At 37.0% G+C, this 20,696-nt stretch overlaps 1 protein-coding gene across 1 annotated transcript in view; it reads right to left on the bottom strand.

The window, feature by feature from the left end:
• Positions 1–17,083, bottom strand: part of KCNA7 (potassium voltage-gated channel subfamily A member 7) — a 31,206-nt gene extending 14,123 nt beyond the window's left edge. The window contains exon 1 of the mRNA XM_014065088.2: positions 15,914–17,083. Within this exon, the coding sequence (XP_013920563.1) occupies positions 15,914–16,489 (576 nt within the window). The 5' untranslated portion in view covers positions 16,490–17,083. The remainder of the gene's footprint in view (positions 1–15,913) is intronic.
• Between the last annotated feature and the right edge of the window lie 3,613 nt (positions 17,084–20,696).

A 20,696-nucleotide genomic window follows, 5' to 3' on the forward strand; every position in this document is an offset into this window, starting at 1 on the left:
TACATCAAGTAAATGAAATGAAAAGTGGGGAAGAAAGTAAAGGGAGGAAGAGCGGGTTAGGAAAGAGAGCGGGAGAGGAGGAGAAAAAGGAAGAATGGAAAGGGGAGAGAGGAGAAGGAGAGGGGAAGAGGAAGTAGAGAAAGGATGACAGAGGGAAGAAAGGAGGTAGGGAGGAGGAGGAGAGTGGGAGAAGAAAGTGATGGATAAGGTACAAATATGGTCTATGGAAAAGAGCAGAAGAGCCAATAATCATTCTTGGGGATTGATGGTAAGATGAATTGGTGTAAATATTTAATAATATAAAACAATGTTGGTTACTTGTATGAAAATGAAAAAATAAAAAAAACTTTTTAAAAAATGGACAGATTGACATTAAAAAGAAAAGAAAAAGAAGATACAGAGTATTTTCGAACATGGGGCTTGTTTTATAAATGGTTGGACAGTAGAGGTAGAAATTCGGAGGGAAAAAATATTATTGTATATTAATAATTTGATTCAGACAATACACTGTTCACTAAGCATTTATGTATGTAATGTGAAAATATATAAATAAACTGTTTAAAAAATGAGAGTATTTGTTTGGGCTGCAGCCTGAATTATACTAGATTTCAGCTATTTATTCAACTGTACTAATGTTAAACCCCTGGTCCATGCCATCTGTAAGTTTAAATAAAATGATAGGCTATGGTAAACAATGACATCCTACTGATATTGCAATGAGACCAATATAGTGATCGTGATACTTACCAAAAATATAGTTTAGGATTAGAACACTTGGACTATCACTGTGCTTAGCTCCCTTTTAATCCCAACCAGAGTGTCAGGATATAAACTTGTAAATAAAAGGCACTTAGGATCAAATTGCATGAGTCCACAAATTCCTGAGTGAACAGAAGCTGTCGCCACCAATACATGGTAAAAAGTTAAACACAAGACCCTTCTGCAAATTCCAATGCATATCACTATGTACAATAGTTTAAAGTTTGAACATAGTGGATGAAAAGTATAGATACTCTTTCAGTTTAATACTTTGTAACACTCCCTTTGACAAAAATAACAGCTTTACAATATTTTCTGTAACCTGCTAAATATCTTTCTATTCTTGCTTTTGGATTTTTCCTCATTCTTCTTTCTAGAGATCTTCTAACTAAAGAGACCTAAAATTTTTAGGTCTCTATCAGTGATGGGATTCAAAAATTTTTACTACCAGTTCTATGGGCGTGGCTTGATGGGCTGGCATGGCTTGGTGGGGGTGGCAGGGGAAGGATACTCCATTCCTTCCCCACTCTAGGGGAAGGTTATTGCAAAATCCCCATTTTCTCCCGATCAGCTGGGACTTGGGAGGCAGAGAATAGATGGGGGCGGGGCCAATCAGAGGTGGCATTTAACGGTTCTCCAAACTATTCAAAATTTCCGCTACTGGTTCTCCAGACCTGGTCTGAACCTGCTGAATACCACCTCTGGTCTCCATACAAGGACTGTGTTATGAGATCTTTCAACCGATTTTCAGTAATATTTAAGACTAGGAACCATGAAGGCCTTTCCATAATTTTTATCTCTCTTTCATGGTTGGTATGAACATTATTTTAGATTGTTGTTTTATTGAAGTATCCACTTTTCAGCTTAGTTTCTTCATTAGTTTGTTTGAAAACAAACAGTAGTTTGAAGACCAAGAAATATATCTATTTGAATTGTCTGAAAATTGGCCAGATCTGCAAAACAGAATCTACTGATAACTGAAAATGGTCTGCTGAAGGACTTAGCTGACACTGTATCCACAGTTCAGATCTGCATGGGCGAGCTATCAGAAGGAAAGCAAACTGCAGAGAATGAGACCTGCTTATTGGTGTGTGTGTGTGCGTGTGTGTTTGTGTGTGTGTGTGTGTGTTCCTCCCAAAAGAAAAAATATTGTCTGTTTCACTATAAGTGTTATACATCACTGCAGGCAACAGGCAGGTCATTTGCTCATTTCCTGCTTTTAATCAAATCTGGCCATAGTAGACTTCTTACTGACGTCTGGCTTTACCGTTGGTCTTAAACTCAGACCAGCAAATCTGATGCTGGTTCTACCACCAGCTTTTCTTTTCTTATCATGCTCTTTCATAAAGATATTTCTAAAACTGAAAAAAAAAAAGTTTTCAAGAGACTAAAAAAAAAAAGCTGAGAAGAATGTTATTTTTTTGATCGTCACATTATATTATGATATGTATGCACATCACATATTTAAAGTACATTTAAAAAGAAAACATTTTGAAGAGCAAACAACAAATAAAACATCAATTTTTTAAAATGCTAAAATTAACTGAATTAAAATAATTACTCTGGGTTGAACACTATTATTTGCTCAACAACAAGCATGTTTTAGATTAAATGCAGTAATTACAATTTTAATATTGTTTTGCTACTATGGCCATTTTGCTGCCTGAATCAGAGTACAAGCCCACTCCTTTGAAAGGCAAGATATTCTGGTCAAATTGTTTGGCAGTGAAGCAGAAAATTAGACATGCCTACTCTGTAAGTATCTGCTACCTTTTGTCACATAAACTCAGCTGTCAGAGGCAACTGCCTGCTGGATGAGAATTTTGGCACTCCATACAATTTCCAATTAAGGCAACTTTATTTCACAGCAGAGAAAATTTAACTTGATGCAGCAAGAATCATAACTCAATTTAACCCTACCGGCTGCGGTCAGGCCATTACATAAAATAGCTTGGCTCACAAGTTCTAAGCAACCAGTTGTGGATACTGATGGTTTTCTCTTGATGGGGAGAACAAAATGAGAGGAGAGTCTGCAGATTATCTGTGCTTCTCAGTTTCTGAGAGAAGAAGTGCTATAAAGAGACTGAAAATAATATTTTGAAAATGATCTAAGGGTTAACTGCAATTTTAGGAAGAAAAAAGCAGTTATATATAGTCTGCTCCCTATTTGCACCTTATCACGGGAAAGAATTCATTCTTTGACTCCAAATGGAAACCTTATACTGTATTACATTTGGAGGGAGAAGGCTTTGATTCTGGTCCCTATGGAACTCTATCTGTACCATCAGCATTATGGTTGTTTTTTCAACACCATCTTGGAGCTGTTACATAAAACACAATCACTGAATTATGATTATATTTTAAGTCCTGTATTGTCTCTGGCCTTCCTCTATATGAAAAGGCCATGGAAGGATTTCACAGAATATTAAATATGTAACAATTTTTATTAAAATCATGTAAGTGCATATGAAGAGCATTATTCACTTCTGTGTCGCATTATTTAATATGAACAACTTGAAATAGAGTAAAAATGCCTCATTAAGCTTAATTGAGTGACTCACTCATATAATTCATAAATGTTTCTTGCTTTTTCTTTATATAATCTGCATTTCATCTATATTGTGATTAAAGTAATGTTTCCCCTTTCTGTCTTACATTTACAGCATTCCTATATTTATGTACAAAAACAGAAAAGATCCAGTAGCCTTTTTGGTGTCCCATACAAAAGTTTTAGTTGTTTAGTTTTTTTCTACCTATAGAAAGTTTCCGCATTACATAAAATCTTATGTCTCAATGAGTAACTACAGTAACAACCCAGCAAAGGATCTTGGGGTGCAATGAACCATAATGACCCGCAATATCCTTTATTATGATAATACTTGACTCATTCCAAATGTATATATAAATATTGCAAAAATATGGGGTAAGGTATTATAGAAAGTGTTTGTACTTTCTTGAGAAGGCTACTGAGCTTTAGACAGATTTAGGCCCAGTTCAGTGTCAAGTAGCCCTGCTTTTGCCTTCTATTGCACTAAGAGCTTTCAGCAATTTTTAAATTGTAAGCTTAATATTAATTACAGCATAATCTGTACTAAAGTGCTAGATATTATTCCCAATGCAACTGAATTACTCTTATATTTACTTTAATATACTGAAATATTTCAAAGATCTAGACAATGGCCCAGTTTACTCAACAAGCTAAGAACAAAAATGCCTTCAATAGTTTTGGCATTGTATATTGTATGAATTGGACCATTGTATGTTTAATGGACCACTATGTGTCTAATGAGAGAAAATTAACTGATGACTTCAAAATATGGCAAAGCAAATCATAGTGTGGAATAAGCTGTATGAATTTTATCATATATTACATGAATATGCGAAGACCATCAATGTTTTACAAGAGTATTTCTATGATTATTTCAGCACAGTGTCCTATCTTATATCATGTCAAATTAATTATTTAATATTATTAGGTCATTAAAGTTTATTCAAGCTGTATGCAAACATTAATAAGGAGCACTGGATAAGACACTAGTGTTTATGTAAGTTGAAGCAGATGCTAATTAACAGAGATGCATTTAAAAGAGAAAATATTTAAGTTAGTACGGGAGTACATTAAAGTTAACATAATTATCATTTCTCTTGGATGTTAATAAATGACATAGCATAATAATTTAACTAGCAATGAAGAAATAAAATCACTTGGTTGAGACATATTGTGCAGTGTCATAATACACTATGGTTTAGTTTCAGTTTAGTGTTAAATTCTGAACTCAGTTTTTGTCAGTTTATTGTGACTTATTGGTCTGACATAATCATGGCAGAACCCAGTTAAAAGAAATAGATCAAATAAAGTTTATTTGCTCCCAAAAATTGTATGGCTCATATTATTAGGGTATAAAGTGTATCTTGTTAAAATTATTTGTTGTCTGTACAATACTAGCTCACTTAATATGTGTACTGATGCTCACAAATGTTTTAGTATCTGGAAGAAGTCATGGTGAGCATTACTTGCATAGGATTCAAAATATTGATCCGGTTAGAAAAACAATGTATGCCTCCTTGAATCTGATGGAGATGGTAGAGGCAAGGAAATCTAGGTAGTTAGGCAGATTGATAATCAAAATATAAAGGAACTAGAAAAAAGGAACATGAAGGATCGCAGAAGTTTGCTAAGAAATGTAAATCAGATTATCACTGCCTGAGAGACCAGTGTAGCAGAGAAATGAATATTGAAGATGGGTCAGAACAGTGAAGTACTATACAACTTAAAAAAATGTCATTGGACCTAGAGATAGATGATATAATTGGTAAGAAATGGACATTGCAATCCTGGAAACCTAAATTAGTACACCAGCCAAATACTGTTCCGAAGATACAGTATATTTGGATTTCAATAAGGCATTTGACAAAGTAGGCCACAGTCTACTTCTTGGTAAGCTGAAAAATGGGGGCTAGATTGCATCAGCACCATATGGATTTGTAGATGGCTGACAAACCACACTCAATATATATTCCTTAATGGAACTACATCTACATGAGGGAAGGAAGCAGTGGAGTACCCCAAGGTCCTGTTTTAAACCGAGTACTCTTTAATAGAGTATCTTCATAAATGGTTTAGATGAGGGGATAGAAGGGAAATTCATCAAATTTGCAGATGATACCAAGCTGTTAGGAATAGCTAATATCCCAGAAGATAGGTTCAAGATCCAGATGGATCTTGACGGATTTGAACACTGGGCCGTATCAAAACAAAATGAAATTCAATCTAGAGAAAGGTAAGGTTTTACACAAAGACAAGAAAAGTCAAATGTACAAGTACAAATTAGGTGAAACGTGGCTTAATAGAAATAACTGCAAGAAGGATCTTGGAGTCCTAGTGGATAATAATCACTTAAATATGAACCAGCAGTGTGCTGCAGCTGCCAAAAAAACCAATGCAATTCTAGACTGCATTAACAGAGGTATAAAATCAAGATCACATGAAGTATTAGTACTGCTTTATAAGGCCTTGGTAAGACCACACTTAAGATACTGTATCCAGTTTTGGTTGCCACAATATAAAAAAGATGTTGGAAAAAGTGCAGAGAAGAATAACAAAGATGATCAGAGGTCTAGAAGCTAAAACATATGAAGAATGTTTGCAGGAATTGGGTATGTATAGTCTAATAAAAAGAAGGATTAGGTGACATGATAGCAGTGTTCCAATATTTAAGAAGTTGCCACAAAGAGGGAGGGGTGTCAACCTTTTTTTTTTTGCAGGTTCAATTTTTTTTAATTCTCTTACCATTTTAAGTATACATTCACATAATTGTTATTCTTCTTTACATTTGTCATACATTTGTTATTCCATTTAATAAGTTAGAATATACAGTTTGGGTTGCTTTATTTACCATCCCTTCCATCTGTTGTAACACCACCTTATTTTCCCTTTCTTTTCTCCCTTCCTCCCTTCTCTACTTCCTTCCTTCCTCGTCTCCTCCCCCTTCCTTCTTCCCTTACCTCTCCCCTACTCCTACTCTTACAACACAATACAATAACAGAGTTGGAAGAGACTTTGGAGGTCTTCTAGTCCAACCCCCTGCCTAGGCAGGAAAACCTATACCGTTTCAAACAAATGGCTATCCAACATTTTCTTAAAGACTTCCAGTGTTGGAAGTCTTTAAGAAGATGTTGGATAGCCATTTCCATCTTCCTCTTCCCTTTCCTACCCTCTCTCTCTATCTCCTTTCTCCCTTCCTCTCCTTGCCACTTTCTTCTTTCCCCTCTCTTCCTCTCATTCTCTCCTCCTCTCTCCCTTTCTTTTTCTGTTGTTATAGGGGTCTCTTTCAAATCTCAGTTTGTTTTCTTGCGATGGTATTTCCGCAAATATAATTTAGTATCATTTCTTATTCCCTTACCTTCGCTAATCCTATGTCGCCCCCCCCTTTATATCTCGCTCTTGAATATATACTTGTATATCTAATATTTTCTTTTCTGTTTTCCCCCTCCCTCCTTTTTTTCATTTAATAGTGCATTTTCTGGGTTCTGTATCTTCTCCTTACTTTCTTTTCTAGCTTCTTTTTTCTAGTCCATTATAAAATCTCCCCATGTCTTGAAGTACACTGATTTCTCTTTATCCTTTATTTTCAGTGTCAACCTGTTCATCTCTGCACAATCTAGTATCTTTTATTATCTCTTCATCTGTAACTTATTTAATTTCCAATTTGGGGCAAATACAATTCTCGCTGCTGTAATTACATGTATAATCAAATAAGTATCCTCTTTCTACTCTGGGATAATACCTAGTAAAAATATCTCTGGTCTAAATTATATTTCTTGTTGTAACATTTTCTCTAGCCATACTCTTATTTTAGTCCAACATTTCCTTGCTTCTGCACATGTCCACCACATATGATAATAAAAACCTGTTGTTGGTTGACATTTCCAATATTTCCCTGACTTGTCTTTTAAACATCTTTGCTAATTTTTCTGGTAACGTGTGCCATCTATAAAACATTTTGTATAAGTTTTCTTTGACATGGTTAATGTATAGTTCCTTTCCCACAGTTGTTGCCACTTTTCTAGCTCAATCATGCAGCCAAAGTTCTTTGCCCAAGATATCAACGTATATTCTAAAGCACCAGAAGGAGAAATTTTCTAATAGTTAGAACAATAACCCAGTAGAATGCCATGCCTTCAGAGGTTATGGGTGCTTCATCACTGAAAGCTTTTAAAAAGAGACTGGACAGCCATTTGTCTGAAAAGGTATAGGTCTCCTGCTTGAGCAGGGGATTGCATTAGAAAACCTCAAAGATCCCTTTCAACTCTGTTACTCTGTTAAAGCCAGAATTAGAATTTTTAATAGGAAGGACTGAAAAGAAAATTGCCTTCAATATAATTCTGTGCATAGTCTATAGGATTATAATATGCTATCATTTTGGATTAATCATTAAAGGTAAAGAAAAGAAATGATAACCTCAAAACTAGGTTTTAAAATGTTTATAAATAGACCATGCTTTATAAGAGAAAAATGAGTTGGCTTCACAAAAATAAGTTGGACTGCAGTAGTAGAATAACTCCATTTTCATGGGCATACATAGCTGGATGACTGCACTGAGACTGGAATGAAGTCAGAGGGGAAATGTTGTGTGTGACAGAGAGCACAGGATGGAAAAGAATGGGAGGATCTCTATGGTAATGTGCTCCAGAGGGATTCCCCTGTTGTTTTCAAAAGGTCCTTCTAGCCTTTAGAATTAAGAACTTTATATCATTTACCCCCTTTTTCTACTGCCATCAGGATCCCTAGTTGGTGAACTCTGCAGTATGGAAGATATTAATCCTGTTCATCTGCTTTCTCTAGCAGATAATTAGCACCAGTTGCCAGCAGGAAAGCCGACGCCAAAGAAATCTTGTTGGACAGAATCTGTATAAGCTATTTTGGATGAGTGAAGATCTGCAAGGTTGGAGTACAAGCTATTCAGGAAGTATGTGGGGATAAACAGGATAGCGCTGACCAGGAAATTCCTTACACCAGCTTTTCCTGATAGGCTATATTATGTGTATGAGTAAGTTTTTTTCCCCCTAAATGGCAAATTTAGGTGAGATTGGCACTTGTTGAAATTAGATTTATTTCTGATCCTTACATAGTCATGCATTTCTAGCAGTGGTGGATTCCGGATCATGTTGCAACCGGTATGGTGCAATGGGGCTGGGCGTTCACCACACGAATGCGTGCAGCGTGCACGCATGCGTACTTACTATCCGTGACACTCTGCGACACCTCTGTGATGTTCCAGCTGCTTGGCAGAGCGTTGCGCAGGCACCGTATCCTCCATGCGCATGTGTGGATGCCCCGAAAACCTTACTTACCGGTAAGGAGTACAGGCAGGCGGGCGGGCCCTCCAGAGCACCGTATCAGAACGGTACCTGGCATCTAATGACTTGATTTGGGGTTTACAGTATTCAAGATAGATGTTCCCGGCAGGCACTGGTACACCTGTACCGGGGCGTATCGGTCATAACCCACCACTGATTTCTAGTCAGTACTCTCATGATATTTGGACAGCACAAGCTTCAAAAAGATGCACAAGCACATCTATCCTGAATACTGTGAACCCCAAATCAAGTCATCAGATGTCAGGTTGTTATTTCTTACTAGACAAATTTGGTTCAAAATTCTTTGGAATGAAAATATAAATTTATATTTGACTTCTTTCAAACATAGCAAGAATTTCATTTTATTGTTCACTTTCCTCTTCACAGAGTAGAACTGTATTTTTTGAAATATGACTGTCTGCATGATCATCATAGATACTACTAAATATGAGAGAGATAGAAATTATCCTACACGACAATAGGAAGTGAAAGGGAAAAGCTCTGCATTTGAGAAACTGATTAATAGAATAGTGCAACGTGAAGAATAAGGTGAAAAACAAGTTTTTTTTAAATGAGTTAATTACAATTGTGAAACATTTCATTTTTTTACTCTGATGTCATGCAAGTGGATTCCACTTTCATTGAAGTTGAAGGAGTTCTATCACATTTCCCAAAAATGTACTCTTATTTTGATACCTGAGAAAAATACTATAACTTTTAAAATATTTATCATAATAAATTAGGACAGATTAAATTAAAATGAAAGAAAGAATTGTAGGTCTTATTCTCCTTCATATTCCTATTGCTTAGCTTTGTGGTTCTCAGAATTTTGGGTGGGTGGCATTGGTAGTGAAGACAATGCACACAGGTCTAGGTTTCCAGAGTTGAATGCCTCCTTCTTCACCCCAACTGAGACAACAGTCACATCTTCTTTCTAAATAAATAAATTCACTGGTACATAGGGAAGTTCTAGGAAAATGTGGTAGTGGAACAACTGGGCCCTTCTTGACCTCTCAGCAGCCTTTGATACCATCAACCATGCTATCCTTTGGGATCTGCTACAGAGCTTAGGACTGAGCGGCAGAGTTCTGTGCTTGTTTAGCTCCTTTCTCAAAGGCTGTTTCCAATCAATGTTGATAGGAAATGAGAGATCCAGCCCCAGGCCACTCCAGTATATCATACCACAGGGCTCAGTAATTTTTCTGCTTTCCACTCCTGGAGCTTCAAGATCCTGGTCTCTGACATCTTTGGTTCTTGATGGAGTTGAAGTACCCAGTTCAGACCTTATTATTCACAACTAAGAGGTTCTTTGCAGAGCTTTGGTATCGCACCAACTGCAACCTTTTCTAGATCAGGACTCCCTTTTCTGGGTCATTCAAGCCCTAGTCATCTGTCTTCTGAATTATCACAATGTGCTTTACATGGAGTTATCCCTGAAATGCATTTGGAAGCTTCAACAGGTACAAGGTACAGGAGCAGGAGCAGTCTTTGGGGCCTATAGAATGACCCATGATATATCACTGCTTTGCAAGTACATTGACATTGCAAGCAGATTTAAATTTCTTCATGGCATAGGTCCAGACCACTTTAGGAACCAATTCATCCCACTTGTGCTCTACTCGTGCCAGCAGAGGAGACCTGCTTAGGATCCTGTCGGTCAAGGAACTCTGCTGGGATCTCATCAGAATTCCTTGACTGACAGGATACAGAAGAAGAACCTTTTCTACCAGTCCTGTGGAATATCCTGCCTTCCCCACTATCCTTTAAGTTTCCCCTCATCCTCCTATCCTTCTGCAAGGGTCTAAAGATCTGGCTCTGCTAGTTGGCCTGGGGACTGAATGGGGGAGTACATCACAAGAAGTGGCTGCTAATTAGCTGAGCCCACTCCCCCCTTAAACTTTCCGTTCCCCCTTTGCTCATTTTTTTAATTTCACATTATTACACTCCCATTGTTTATTTTTATTCTTTTATTTCGTTTTACTTGTTATTTTATACCTTTTTTCCATTGCATTGTTTTAACCTCCACCCCCCCCCCAAGAGTAGCTCCATGATAAGATGGGAGGCATATAAATTTAGCAAACAAGCAAACAAGTTGCACTCATCTGCTTCATTTTCCAAAATGCAAGAGTTCTGTAAAATGTGTTTTAAGGAAAAAAAAGAATGTCTATCAATTCTATAAGAAATAGTGGAAAAAATTTAGGCTCAAGTCAAAATGGGCCAACTTGCCACAAACAAGATAACTTGATGCAGGACAATTCAACAAATACAAAAGTTAAATTAATTTCAGTGGAACTGTGACCAATAATAAAAGGTCAATCCAGAAATACAAGAGTTACAATAATTTTGATGAAAAGGTGGTCACCAATAATAAAAGTAACTGAATGAAACTATTAATGCAGCATTGAATTGTCCCACACTGAGTATTCCCATGGCAAGTTGGCCATGGCAAGTTGGCTGCAGCAAGATGGCCATGGCGAGTTGTCCTAGACCTGGCTCAAGTTGCTATCAACTCCTGGACAGATCTCATGCATTTTTAATACAAATATGGAATTGTTACTTCAAGGATTTTCCCCCGACTTCCCAGTATCAACTATAGCCATAGATTTTAAAGTAATAACCAAATCTGACTCTACTTAACTTTTTCAAGATCAGCCAAGGTTGGCTAGTGCACAACCTGCTGTGAATGGAACAAAGAGGAAGTTAAGAAAGAAAATATATTTGTTCCTAGAAGAGAAGAGAAATTCTGTTTTCTTTTCAAATGGTGGGAGCAGTCACTGGTGCAAAAGGACAGATACAGTGGTGATATGTGTTTACACTGTAGAACAGGGGTGTCAAACTTGCGGCCCGCAGCCCCAATGCATCACATGCTGGGCCCGCCTGGTTTAGTGAAGGGGGGGGGGAAAGTCCTGATACTTCACATGACACTGCTGTGACGACACAAGTTTGACATCCCTGCTAAAGACTGATTAAGACTTCTGATTGCCTTCTCTTCTGATGAAGATTGCAACTCCTGAAAGTTTCCTGACATCCAATTCACATAGATAAGCCAAAGAAGAGGTCAAGCTTTTCCTTGAAGATGTCCATAGCAGTGTTAGGAAAATGACAAAAAAACAACAACCCCACAACAGGAAGGTAATGGAAAGAGCAGGGCTAATAACTATAGCAATTTTGATTGTGACTTGACAGGAACACCACAGAATTGTAGAGATGTGGAGCTGGATCATATTACAAAGATCCTTTAATCCAGCCTGCTATAATGTGTAGGAAAACTAAACCAACCATCTTAAGGGGTCTACTCATTTTCTTCTCTTTTTTTGTTGGAAAACCAACAAATTCTGTAGATAATGTTGATTCTACAAGATAAAAGACTTATTCCAAGGAAAGGTTCAAATATGTCATCAATCTACTTCCAGCCCACCTTTCTTTATCAACTGCTTATTTGCTTTGACTGTAAGTAGTTCAGATTCTCATAGAGAACTATCATGGAATAAACTTGTACTCATTTAAGCAGCCTTGGTTCCTGTTTTTTTAAGCCTGATAGTTCCACTGTTGTACAGCTCTTTTTGTCAGAGGTTTTTCCTTACATTTAAATCAAATATGGGTAATTGTAACGTATACCTATTATTTCTGATCCTAACTTCTAAAACAATGTATAACTGTTTCTGACAATCTTCCTTAAAGCACACTTTTATATTCCTGAATGTTGATATCATGTCTCCCCACAGTCTTCTTTTTTCAATGTGAATTTCCCAATTTTCTTCAATGTGAATTTCCTTGTATCCTTGTGTCCCTGTATCATCTTTGCTCCAATGTAGTGCTTCCAAGCTATGAATGTGTAGCCTATATTTTCCCTCCCTAAATGGAGCATCTTATATTTCTCCTATGGGCCAAGGTGGCGCAGTGGTTAAATGCAGCACTGCAGGCTACTGCTAGATCAGCAGGTCAGCGGTTCAAATCTCACCGGCTCAGGGTTGACTCAGCCTTCCATCCTTCCGAGGTGGGTAAAATGAGGACCCAGATTGTTGGGGGCAATATGCTGACTCTCTGTAAACCGCTTAGAGAGGCCTGAAAGGCCTATGAAGTGGTATATAAGTCTACTGCTATTGCTATTGCTCTTAATTAAAAGGCATCTTGTCCTCTAAACCCAATCTTCCAATCAGTCTTCATTAGATTGCAATTGTTTGTTTTCGTATTTATTGCCAAACCTTCCAATTTTGTGTGTCCTCCATAAATCTGATAAGCAACCTAGCAATCCCATTATACAGATCATTTGTAAAAACGTTGAATAATACTAACTCAAAGATAGACATGGCAGGAGCCCATTGGTTACAGCTCCTCAATTTAATGTAAAGCTATGGATGCTAAATTTATGAATGCAGATAGCCAGCCTGTTGTAGGCCCACTTTATTGTAGTGTCTCCAAACCATATTTATCTTGAGCATACAGACAACAATATTTGTCATTTAGACACTCTGCATTATTCCTAGAATTTTGTGGTTGAGCGGCGATAACAATGCTCCAACCTGTACCTCTCTAAGAACAAAATATCCCCACAGTGCTTTTGTTGCATTAGGAATTATCCAGCTGAAAACATGTAGGATGACCATGTCTTATAAATTATATTGCTTTGAAAGGAAAAAGATGAAGCTATTTAATATCTGCCCTTCCTTAAAAAGATCAAGGTAAACTATATGCAAAGCTGGAGAATAGCTTTTATCCTTACAACAATTATGTCAGAAGTTGAGCTAAGAGATATTGAGTGATCAGAGATCACCCAATGAGCTCCATAGTTAAGCAGAAACTTTTATCTCCCTAGTCCTTCTTTAGACACAATAACAAACTAGTTCTGAGTTAAATAGAAGGAGAAAATGTATAATATTCTACTTTGCAACTGAGTTTTTGCTACAACTTTTCCTGGCTGAACTACTTTTCCCCTCTTAAGTGTCCCAGTTTCTTATTTCCAAAAGTATGAGACTCCGAAATGAAGCAGCTTAATAAGTGAAGTATCTAGAAACCAGCTCTCTTGAGTGCTCTTCTTTTATAACCTAGAGGGTAGAATTACAAATTTCACTAGCCAAGATCGAGAATTTCCAGAGGTTATTCAATGAAAGAAAAATTTAGGCTTTTCCTCCATATGTTGAATTTTCCCCTGAAAACTTTTCCCTTCCAACTTAAGGAAAACTTAACTTCAGAGCTGGTTGGGAATCAGACAAAGGACAATGTAAATTAACCACTGGAGAAAGCATTGTATGAAGCGGAAAGATTATATATTTATTTTATTTCATTCTTATTCCTGTACATCCCTACAGGTATTTTATCTCACTTTTTTTCTATCTTACTTTCTCTACGAAGTCTCAATATTCCCAATGTGCCTGGGGAATAATGGGAGTTGTAGCTCAACACATTTTGAAGCAAAACATGGAGCCAAGCTGCACTATTTGTACATTGATGATAAATGATCTACTGGGGACTCCATAATATGTATAGTCTCTGGGTACATTTTTTGTGGCAGACATAAAGACAAAGGCAAAATCAGAGCTCAGGTACTCATTGGGTTCAATATCTCCTATGTGTTACATCCTTACAGCCTCCTCTTCCAACTGTAATTTTTTTTTCAGTTGTCATTAGATTAAACCACCTGATCATTAACCATGTTCACAGGAAATGTCAAGCACATTTTCACCTAATCTCATTTAATAGCTCTTGGCTAGAAGGACTATTCTACAATTTCCTAAATTTTACCATCTTCTTCAATATTCAATGGCACAATTGGGTTTAGTGTGATTGAAGCATTCCAAAGATAATAGAGTCAAATGAAATGACATTAGTTACAGAAGGCACATGGTGGGTGAAGGCATACTCAGAATAACCAAAAACATAGTTTTAGCTGAGAGACTCAATCTCAATGAACAAGGAATTTATAAAAGATGCTATATATGTTGACACTGTATCAAAGAATGAAACTGCAGGAATTTTATGTTACTTTTTCATCTATCCCATTATCAACTATCTAGAGGTGCTGAATTGTTATTTCCCCAACTTTTAAAATCTGGGATTTGCAATCTAAACATTTCTGGAGAATACTACATGAATGAAAGCTGGTTTAGAAGTTGATGCTGAAAGTCAAACAAATCTGTCCATCTTGCTTTTATTTTGTTCCTTTTTGAATTCCAAGGTTCTGCAATCGTAGTACAGTTATACAGATTTTTATCATTATATTTCTTGCTGAGTCAACTAGCAACACAATCAGTCAATCCATCAGGACAAAGAATTTCAACTTTTTGTTTGAGAGGGCTGAAAACCACAGAGGCTAACCATTACAACATGGCAGCAGGTGGGGGAAGAATCAAAACACAGAATGATTAGCATTGAAAGAAAAATGTTGATTTATGAGGGAATATTACCTTACCGAGAGTTACTGTTGTCATTATTATTGCTGCAATAATTTTCAGCCCCGGTGCCTAACTTTATTCCCAACCCCATCACACAATACTGTAGAACAAATGGAGGCTCTGAAAGCCATGTGGAGCAGCAGTTGGTAAAAAGGACATTGATTATTGAGTAACATTATTCTAGACCATAATAGTTGGAGATTCCCACATTCTTTATGGCCTATGATATAATAATAGACACATGAAAAAGCATGACTATTTCAACTCATTCATTGGTGATTATGTTCGCAATCAGCTATGAAGTTTCTGCAATGAAAAGTATGGCCCACTGTAGTTAAAAAAGTGATATTAAAGAAATTAGAACCAAGATGGCATTGAGTTTTCAGATGCAGGCCAATAAAGTAAAGAAATGGTTGTATCATTAAGCTACTTATTTTTAAAAAGAATTAGAGAAGTGACAATTTAAAATTTGTATCTGATTTTTGCAAATATCAGATTTGTAATAAAATATTCTTAGAGTAAGGGTATCAGAATGATAAACTCTAACTCTTGAATGGCAAAAGTCTGTTAACAAAACTGCTGTTTTTATGATAGAAATAGAGGTTCATCTGAAGCAATAAGAGAATATTATATCTGAAATTCCTAAAACAATTTAAATTATTATTTGGCATTAGAGTAATTCCCCTAAAAGCTAGAATTCTACATTTATTGAATTGCAACTCTCATTATCATTAGATAAAACATCTGCTCTTGTCTAAGACATTTGGATACCAATTAGGGAAGGGGATTTTGAAGCAAAATATATTCTGAAATATCAATAATGATTATTCAGAGAAAGGAGAACAGAGAAAACAATATAATCGGTTATAGGAAAAAAAATCAATACAGCCTTCATTACTTACCGGCAAAGACATATCGGTCTCATCCCGAAACTCAGGTAAAGTCTCCAGGCAAAAAATCACAATGGAGATAAGAATGACCATAACTGAAATGATGGCAATGATGCGGGCAGCCTGAGAACTCTCTGGATGTTCAAAGAGCAGCCACACTTGTTTGAGGAATTCTCGATCAGGCATGGGCTGCTCTTCTTCCTTGATGAATCCTTCATCATCACGAAATTTAGAGAGAGCTTCTTCACCCAACTGATAGAATTTGAGTTCCTCCAAAAAAACATCAAGAGGGACATTGATTGGCCTTCGAAGCCGTCCTCCAGATTGGTAATAATACAGAATAGAGTCAAAGGAAGGCCGGTTGCGATCAAAGAAGTACTCATTACGCAATGGATCGTAATATTGCAAACGCCGCAGAGGATCACCCAGTAAAGTATCGGGGAACTGTTTCAAGGTCTTTGCTTGGGTCTCAAATCGTAGGCCAGAAACATTTATCACCACCCGCTCACAACAGTCCTTGTGGGAATGTCCCCCACAGTGGACGATGGGCTCACTTTCCCCTGTAGTCAGTGGCAATAGCTTCTCCATGGTAGAGCTGGCAGCTACAGAGAGCCTGAGATGATGTAGGAAGTCATGATTCGAAGTTCACCCAAATGCTGAGGCCTTCTCCAGAGAACTCCCAGTTCAGATATTCTATCCTGTATCCTTTCCAATATTAGTCTATTCACACTATATGTATCTCAGCTGGCATCTTTTCTCCTAATTCCCCTTCATCTATTTTCACTCACTGCTTTAAACATATCTGCTCTAGTTTCTAATTTACTTCTCTCCTCCTCCTCCTCTTGCTATATCATTTCCTTAGTTCATGCCATCTTCTTTCTTTTCCTGCCTTTCTCTTAAAGCTGATTTTCTTCAGCCCTGGATAATCACTCTATCATCTCAACACTACTCTCAAAGTTGCTTTGGTATTTCCAAAGGGGTTATAGCCACAACTTAGATCCCCCCTCCCCAACTGTCCTTCTCTATGTCCCCTTTCTGAGAACACCCCTGTCTTCCAGTGCCAGCGTCAAGGTTTCTGCCTGTAAACACTTTCCCTAGACTTAGGGATATCAGATTGCCCCAGGACGTTACAGACTCTTGGCCCCCTTGCCAAAATCCCAGCACCGCCTCCAACTCTATGCCTAAAAGCAATCCCAACAGCATCTGATCAGAAGAGGGAAGAGCTAAAAATAACTGAGAGTGACATAGGGGCAGGCAGAATGCCCAGGGCAGAGAAAAAGGTGGGCAGGACACCTTCAGGAGAATACAGAAGACTGCCAGTGAGAACCTTTGTGCTCCCCTATAAAGAGAAGTAGTGTTTGAGCCTGGACATCCCTGTCTTTCAAAGGAGGCTAGGGTCTCATGAGTAATATACAAGAGTAAGCAAAGATTGAGTCTGAACTCAAATGATACTCTGAATCATAAATTAGAGGTTGAAAAGATGAAAAACTAAAGCAAATTTAAGCTCTATCCTTTCCAGAAACAATCAAGTCCTTTCTGAGTTGTGATTTCAAGTCTTGAGAGATCAGAGGCAACACAAGTGTTGCATTCTCACCTCCCCCGATCTTAAGTATGCCTTATACACAGGCTGTATAACTAAAGTAACATAGTACAGTATGCTGTTTACATACATCAGAGAAAATATAGGGGAAAAAAATACAAAATAAGCAAAAAAATATTTCACAGTACTGAAATAGTCACATATTGTTCAGCCTGTTGTTCGAGTACTGACATGAATGTGATTAACATCAAGGTGTTTACTTTCCTTTTTGATGGTTCTCTAACTTTAAATTGGACTTTGACAGTATCTCTTCAAGAAATAATTTCCTGAAATAGAGGGTTGTTCTTGAACATGCTTTTAGATAAAGGATTTCCCCTGCATGACATGTAACAACCGTGCATAGAATTGTTTTTGGTGCCTTTAGATATTTAACTGGTCTCCTTTTTGACCTGCTTTAAGATCTGATCAAAAACACATTTCTCTTGCTTTTCTTTCAGGATGTTCTATTTGGTTCCTTTGATCATTGTCTTTCTGTGCTAGCTTTATAATTGCATACAGTACAGGTTTAACCCTCTCTTTCACTTTCCATTTAACGTATTGCAAAGTTGGCCCCAAACTTCTAACATCTCAGTTTTTCTCTCAAATTTGTTTAACTATAAAAACATACAGAGTCTGTTCACATTTGTTCACATTATCCAATATAATTTTACATTATTTTATCATTAAGATGTAGCTACCTGATATATATTTCAAATGTTTTGTTCCTCATTCTAAAATGTTATATAATATTAAAAAGAAAGCCTCCCACCCCCCAAAAGATTTAAAGCAAGGCCTTATGTTCTGAATTGAAAGGAAAGTTTATGGAACTAGATTATGAATCAGATCATCTTCTTGATTGTGATCAATATGAACATCTATTTCTCCATTTAAAGTATTTTGTATTTTTAAAAAAGATTTAGCTTCTTTTTCTAGTCTCATGCCTTCTACCCTTTACGTGGCTGGGATTCAAGATCCTTTGTCCATTTTTTTCACATTGATTTGGAACAAAAGGCCAAACTAGGTTTAATGATATTGTGCTAGCATTCCACAGATGAGAAATGTGCAGCTTTTTTTCCTGTAGGGTCCGGAATTAAGACTAGTCTACCATAACTGGTCTTCTGAACAACTGCTAAGGTGCCATATGGTATTTATCCAGAATTCTGCAGTCCATGTATGGTAATTCTTGACCTCTACTTTGTGTGCTAGAGGCCATACTCCATAAAATTGTCAGGATCTGAATAAAAACTTTAAATTAACTGATTATTAAGCGGAGTGTATATATTTTTTATAATTTGTTGGATGATTTTATGAAATAAATGAAACAAGGACAGACATTGGTGTATTTTTTCTAAGCTATATTAGCAGAAACAAATTTCTATCAACTTACAGTAAACTGGCAAAGATATGCAAAAATTCAGATAACTGTACGCCATAAACATTCAGTGGAAATCTTTTCACCATTGCTAATCTTAAGTACTACAATAAATATATCAGAAAAATTAAATTTGGAGTAGAGTTTTAAAATGATTGCCCCAGCTAATTCTAAGAGGCCCAACATTATTATTTCATTCTGCTTACTGTATTACAGAAGCTAAAAGAAAAAGTTAGTTGAGACCAAATCTGTAGCCAGAAAATGTATGGGCAGATGACCTTCATGCAAAGGAACAGGTGTGTGTGTGTGTGTGTGTATTTTGTGTGAGTGTATTTTAGGTGATGCTGTTCTATTTGAACATAAGGCCCTGCTTTAAAAAAAATTCAATTTGTGCATATTAACACACACATGTATAGGTGTTTATGTGAGTGTATGTGCATGCTTGTGTGTTTCAAACTGAAAACAATTTTCAAAAATGGATTAAATTAAAAATAAATTGGCTTAATACACTTTTAGTCTTCTTGCATGAATGTCTATGGCCGTGATGGCGAACCTATGGCACACATGCTGCAAGTGGCACACAGAGCCATCTCTCTGGGTACACGAGCTGTTGCCTGTTGTTCTTCCAGGTTCCGGCCAGTTGGTCTTCATGTGCATGGGAGCACTGGAAACCAAAAGAGCAGCTGCCAGGTATGCATGTGCGCACCTGGAAGATGAACTTCCAGTTTCCAGCGCCTGCATGCACACCAGCCAGCTGGTCTTTTCAAATGCACATGTGCCAGAAAGCAGATCATCTTCCTGGCGTGCATGTGCACACTGGGCAGCTGCTCTTCTGGTTTCTGGCATGCATGTGTGCTCCCATTTTGGCACTCAGTGCCAAAAAGGTTCACCAATACTGGTCTATAGAATGAACGCTTGGATATTTGAAATCTTGCAGAGGCTTTTTAAACTTTATGATCCTACTTTGTGTAATTGCTTGACACCATCACTGATCTTCCAAGGAAATGCTTTTACCTGGTGTTTTCCCCCTTAAAGTGAAAGAATAGGTTTTCCACAACCTTAACAGTACTGGTAAATAAGGAAGATGACAAAAAAAAAATGAAATACATTCTATTGAGCCACCTTCTGGACCTGTAATGCTGAAGCTTAAAATTAAGAAAATCTGATTTTTTTTAAAAGGAAAAGAGAAAATGTTAAATTACTTTTTCAGGATTTTTTATTTTATTTTAAATATTTAATAGTAATAGTTGAAAGAAAATATTTGATGATAAAAGAGAGAATTTAGTATAAAGGTAAAGGTTCTGTGCTAGTCGTTTCTGACTCTACGGGGGCGATGCTCATCTCCGTTTCAAAGCCAAAGAGCCAGCGCTGTCCGAAGACATCTCCGTGGTCAGGTGGTTGGCATGACTAAACACCCAAGGCACACGGAACTCTGTTACCTTCCCACCAAAGGTGGTTCCTATTTTTTCTACTTGCATTTTTACATTCTTTCAAATTGCTAGGCTTGCAGAAGCTGTTACAAGTAACGGAAGCTCACTCCATTAAGCAGCGCTAGAGATTCAAACTGCTGAACTGCCAATCTTTCTGATGGAAAAGCTCAGCATCTTATTCAGTGAGCCACCATGTCCCTTTTTAGTATATTTAGTATTTATACATTTAGTATATATATTTAGAATTTAGTATACATCAGTTAATCATCAGTTGATAAGAATACTACAAAGGATAAGTAGAGTTCGGGACAAGTTACAACAATGTTGTCAGAAAAAATATAAAAAGTCAATATGATGATTGTAGCAGTGTGATCAACACACGGTCCCTTTATATGCAGCTGTAGAAAAGAGATG

Source organism: Thamnophis sirtalis, unplaced genomic scaffold, assembly GCF_051295495.1.
Source record: "Thamnophis sirtalis isolate CommonGarterSnake01/CBP01778 unplaced genomic scaffold, rThaSir2_p1.2 scaffold_4, whole genome shotgun sequence".
Classification (NCBI taxonomy): Eukaryota; Metazoa; Chordata; class Lepidosauria; order Squamata; family Natricidae; genus Thamnophis; species Thamnophis sirtalis.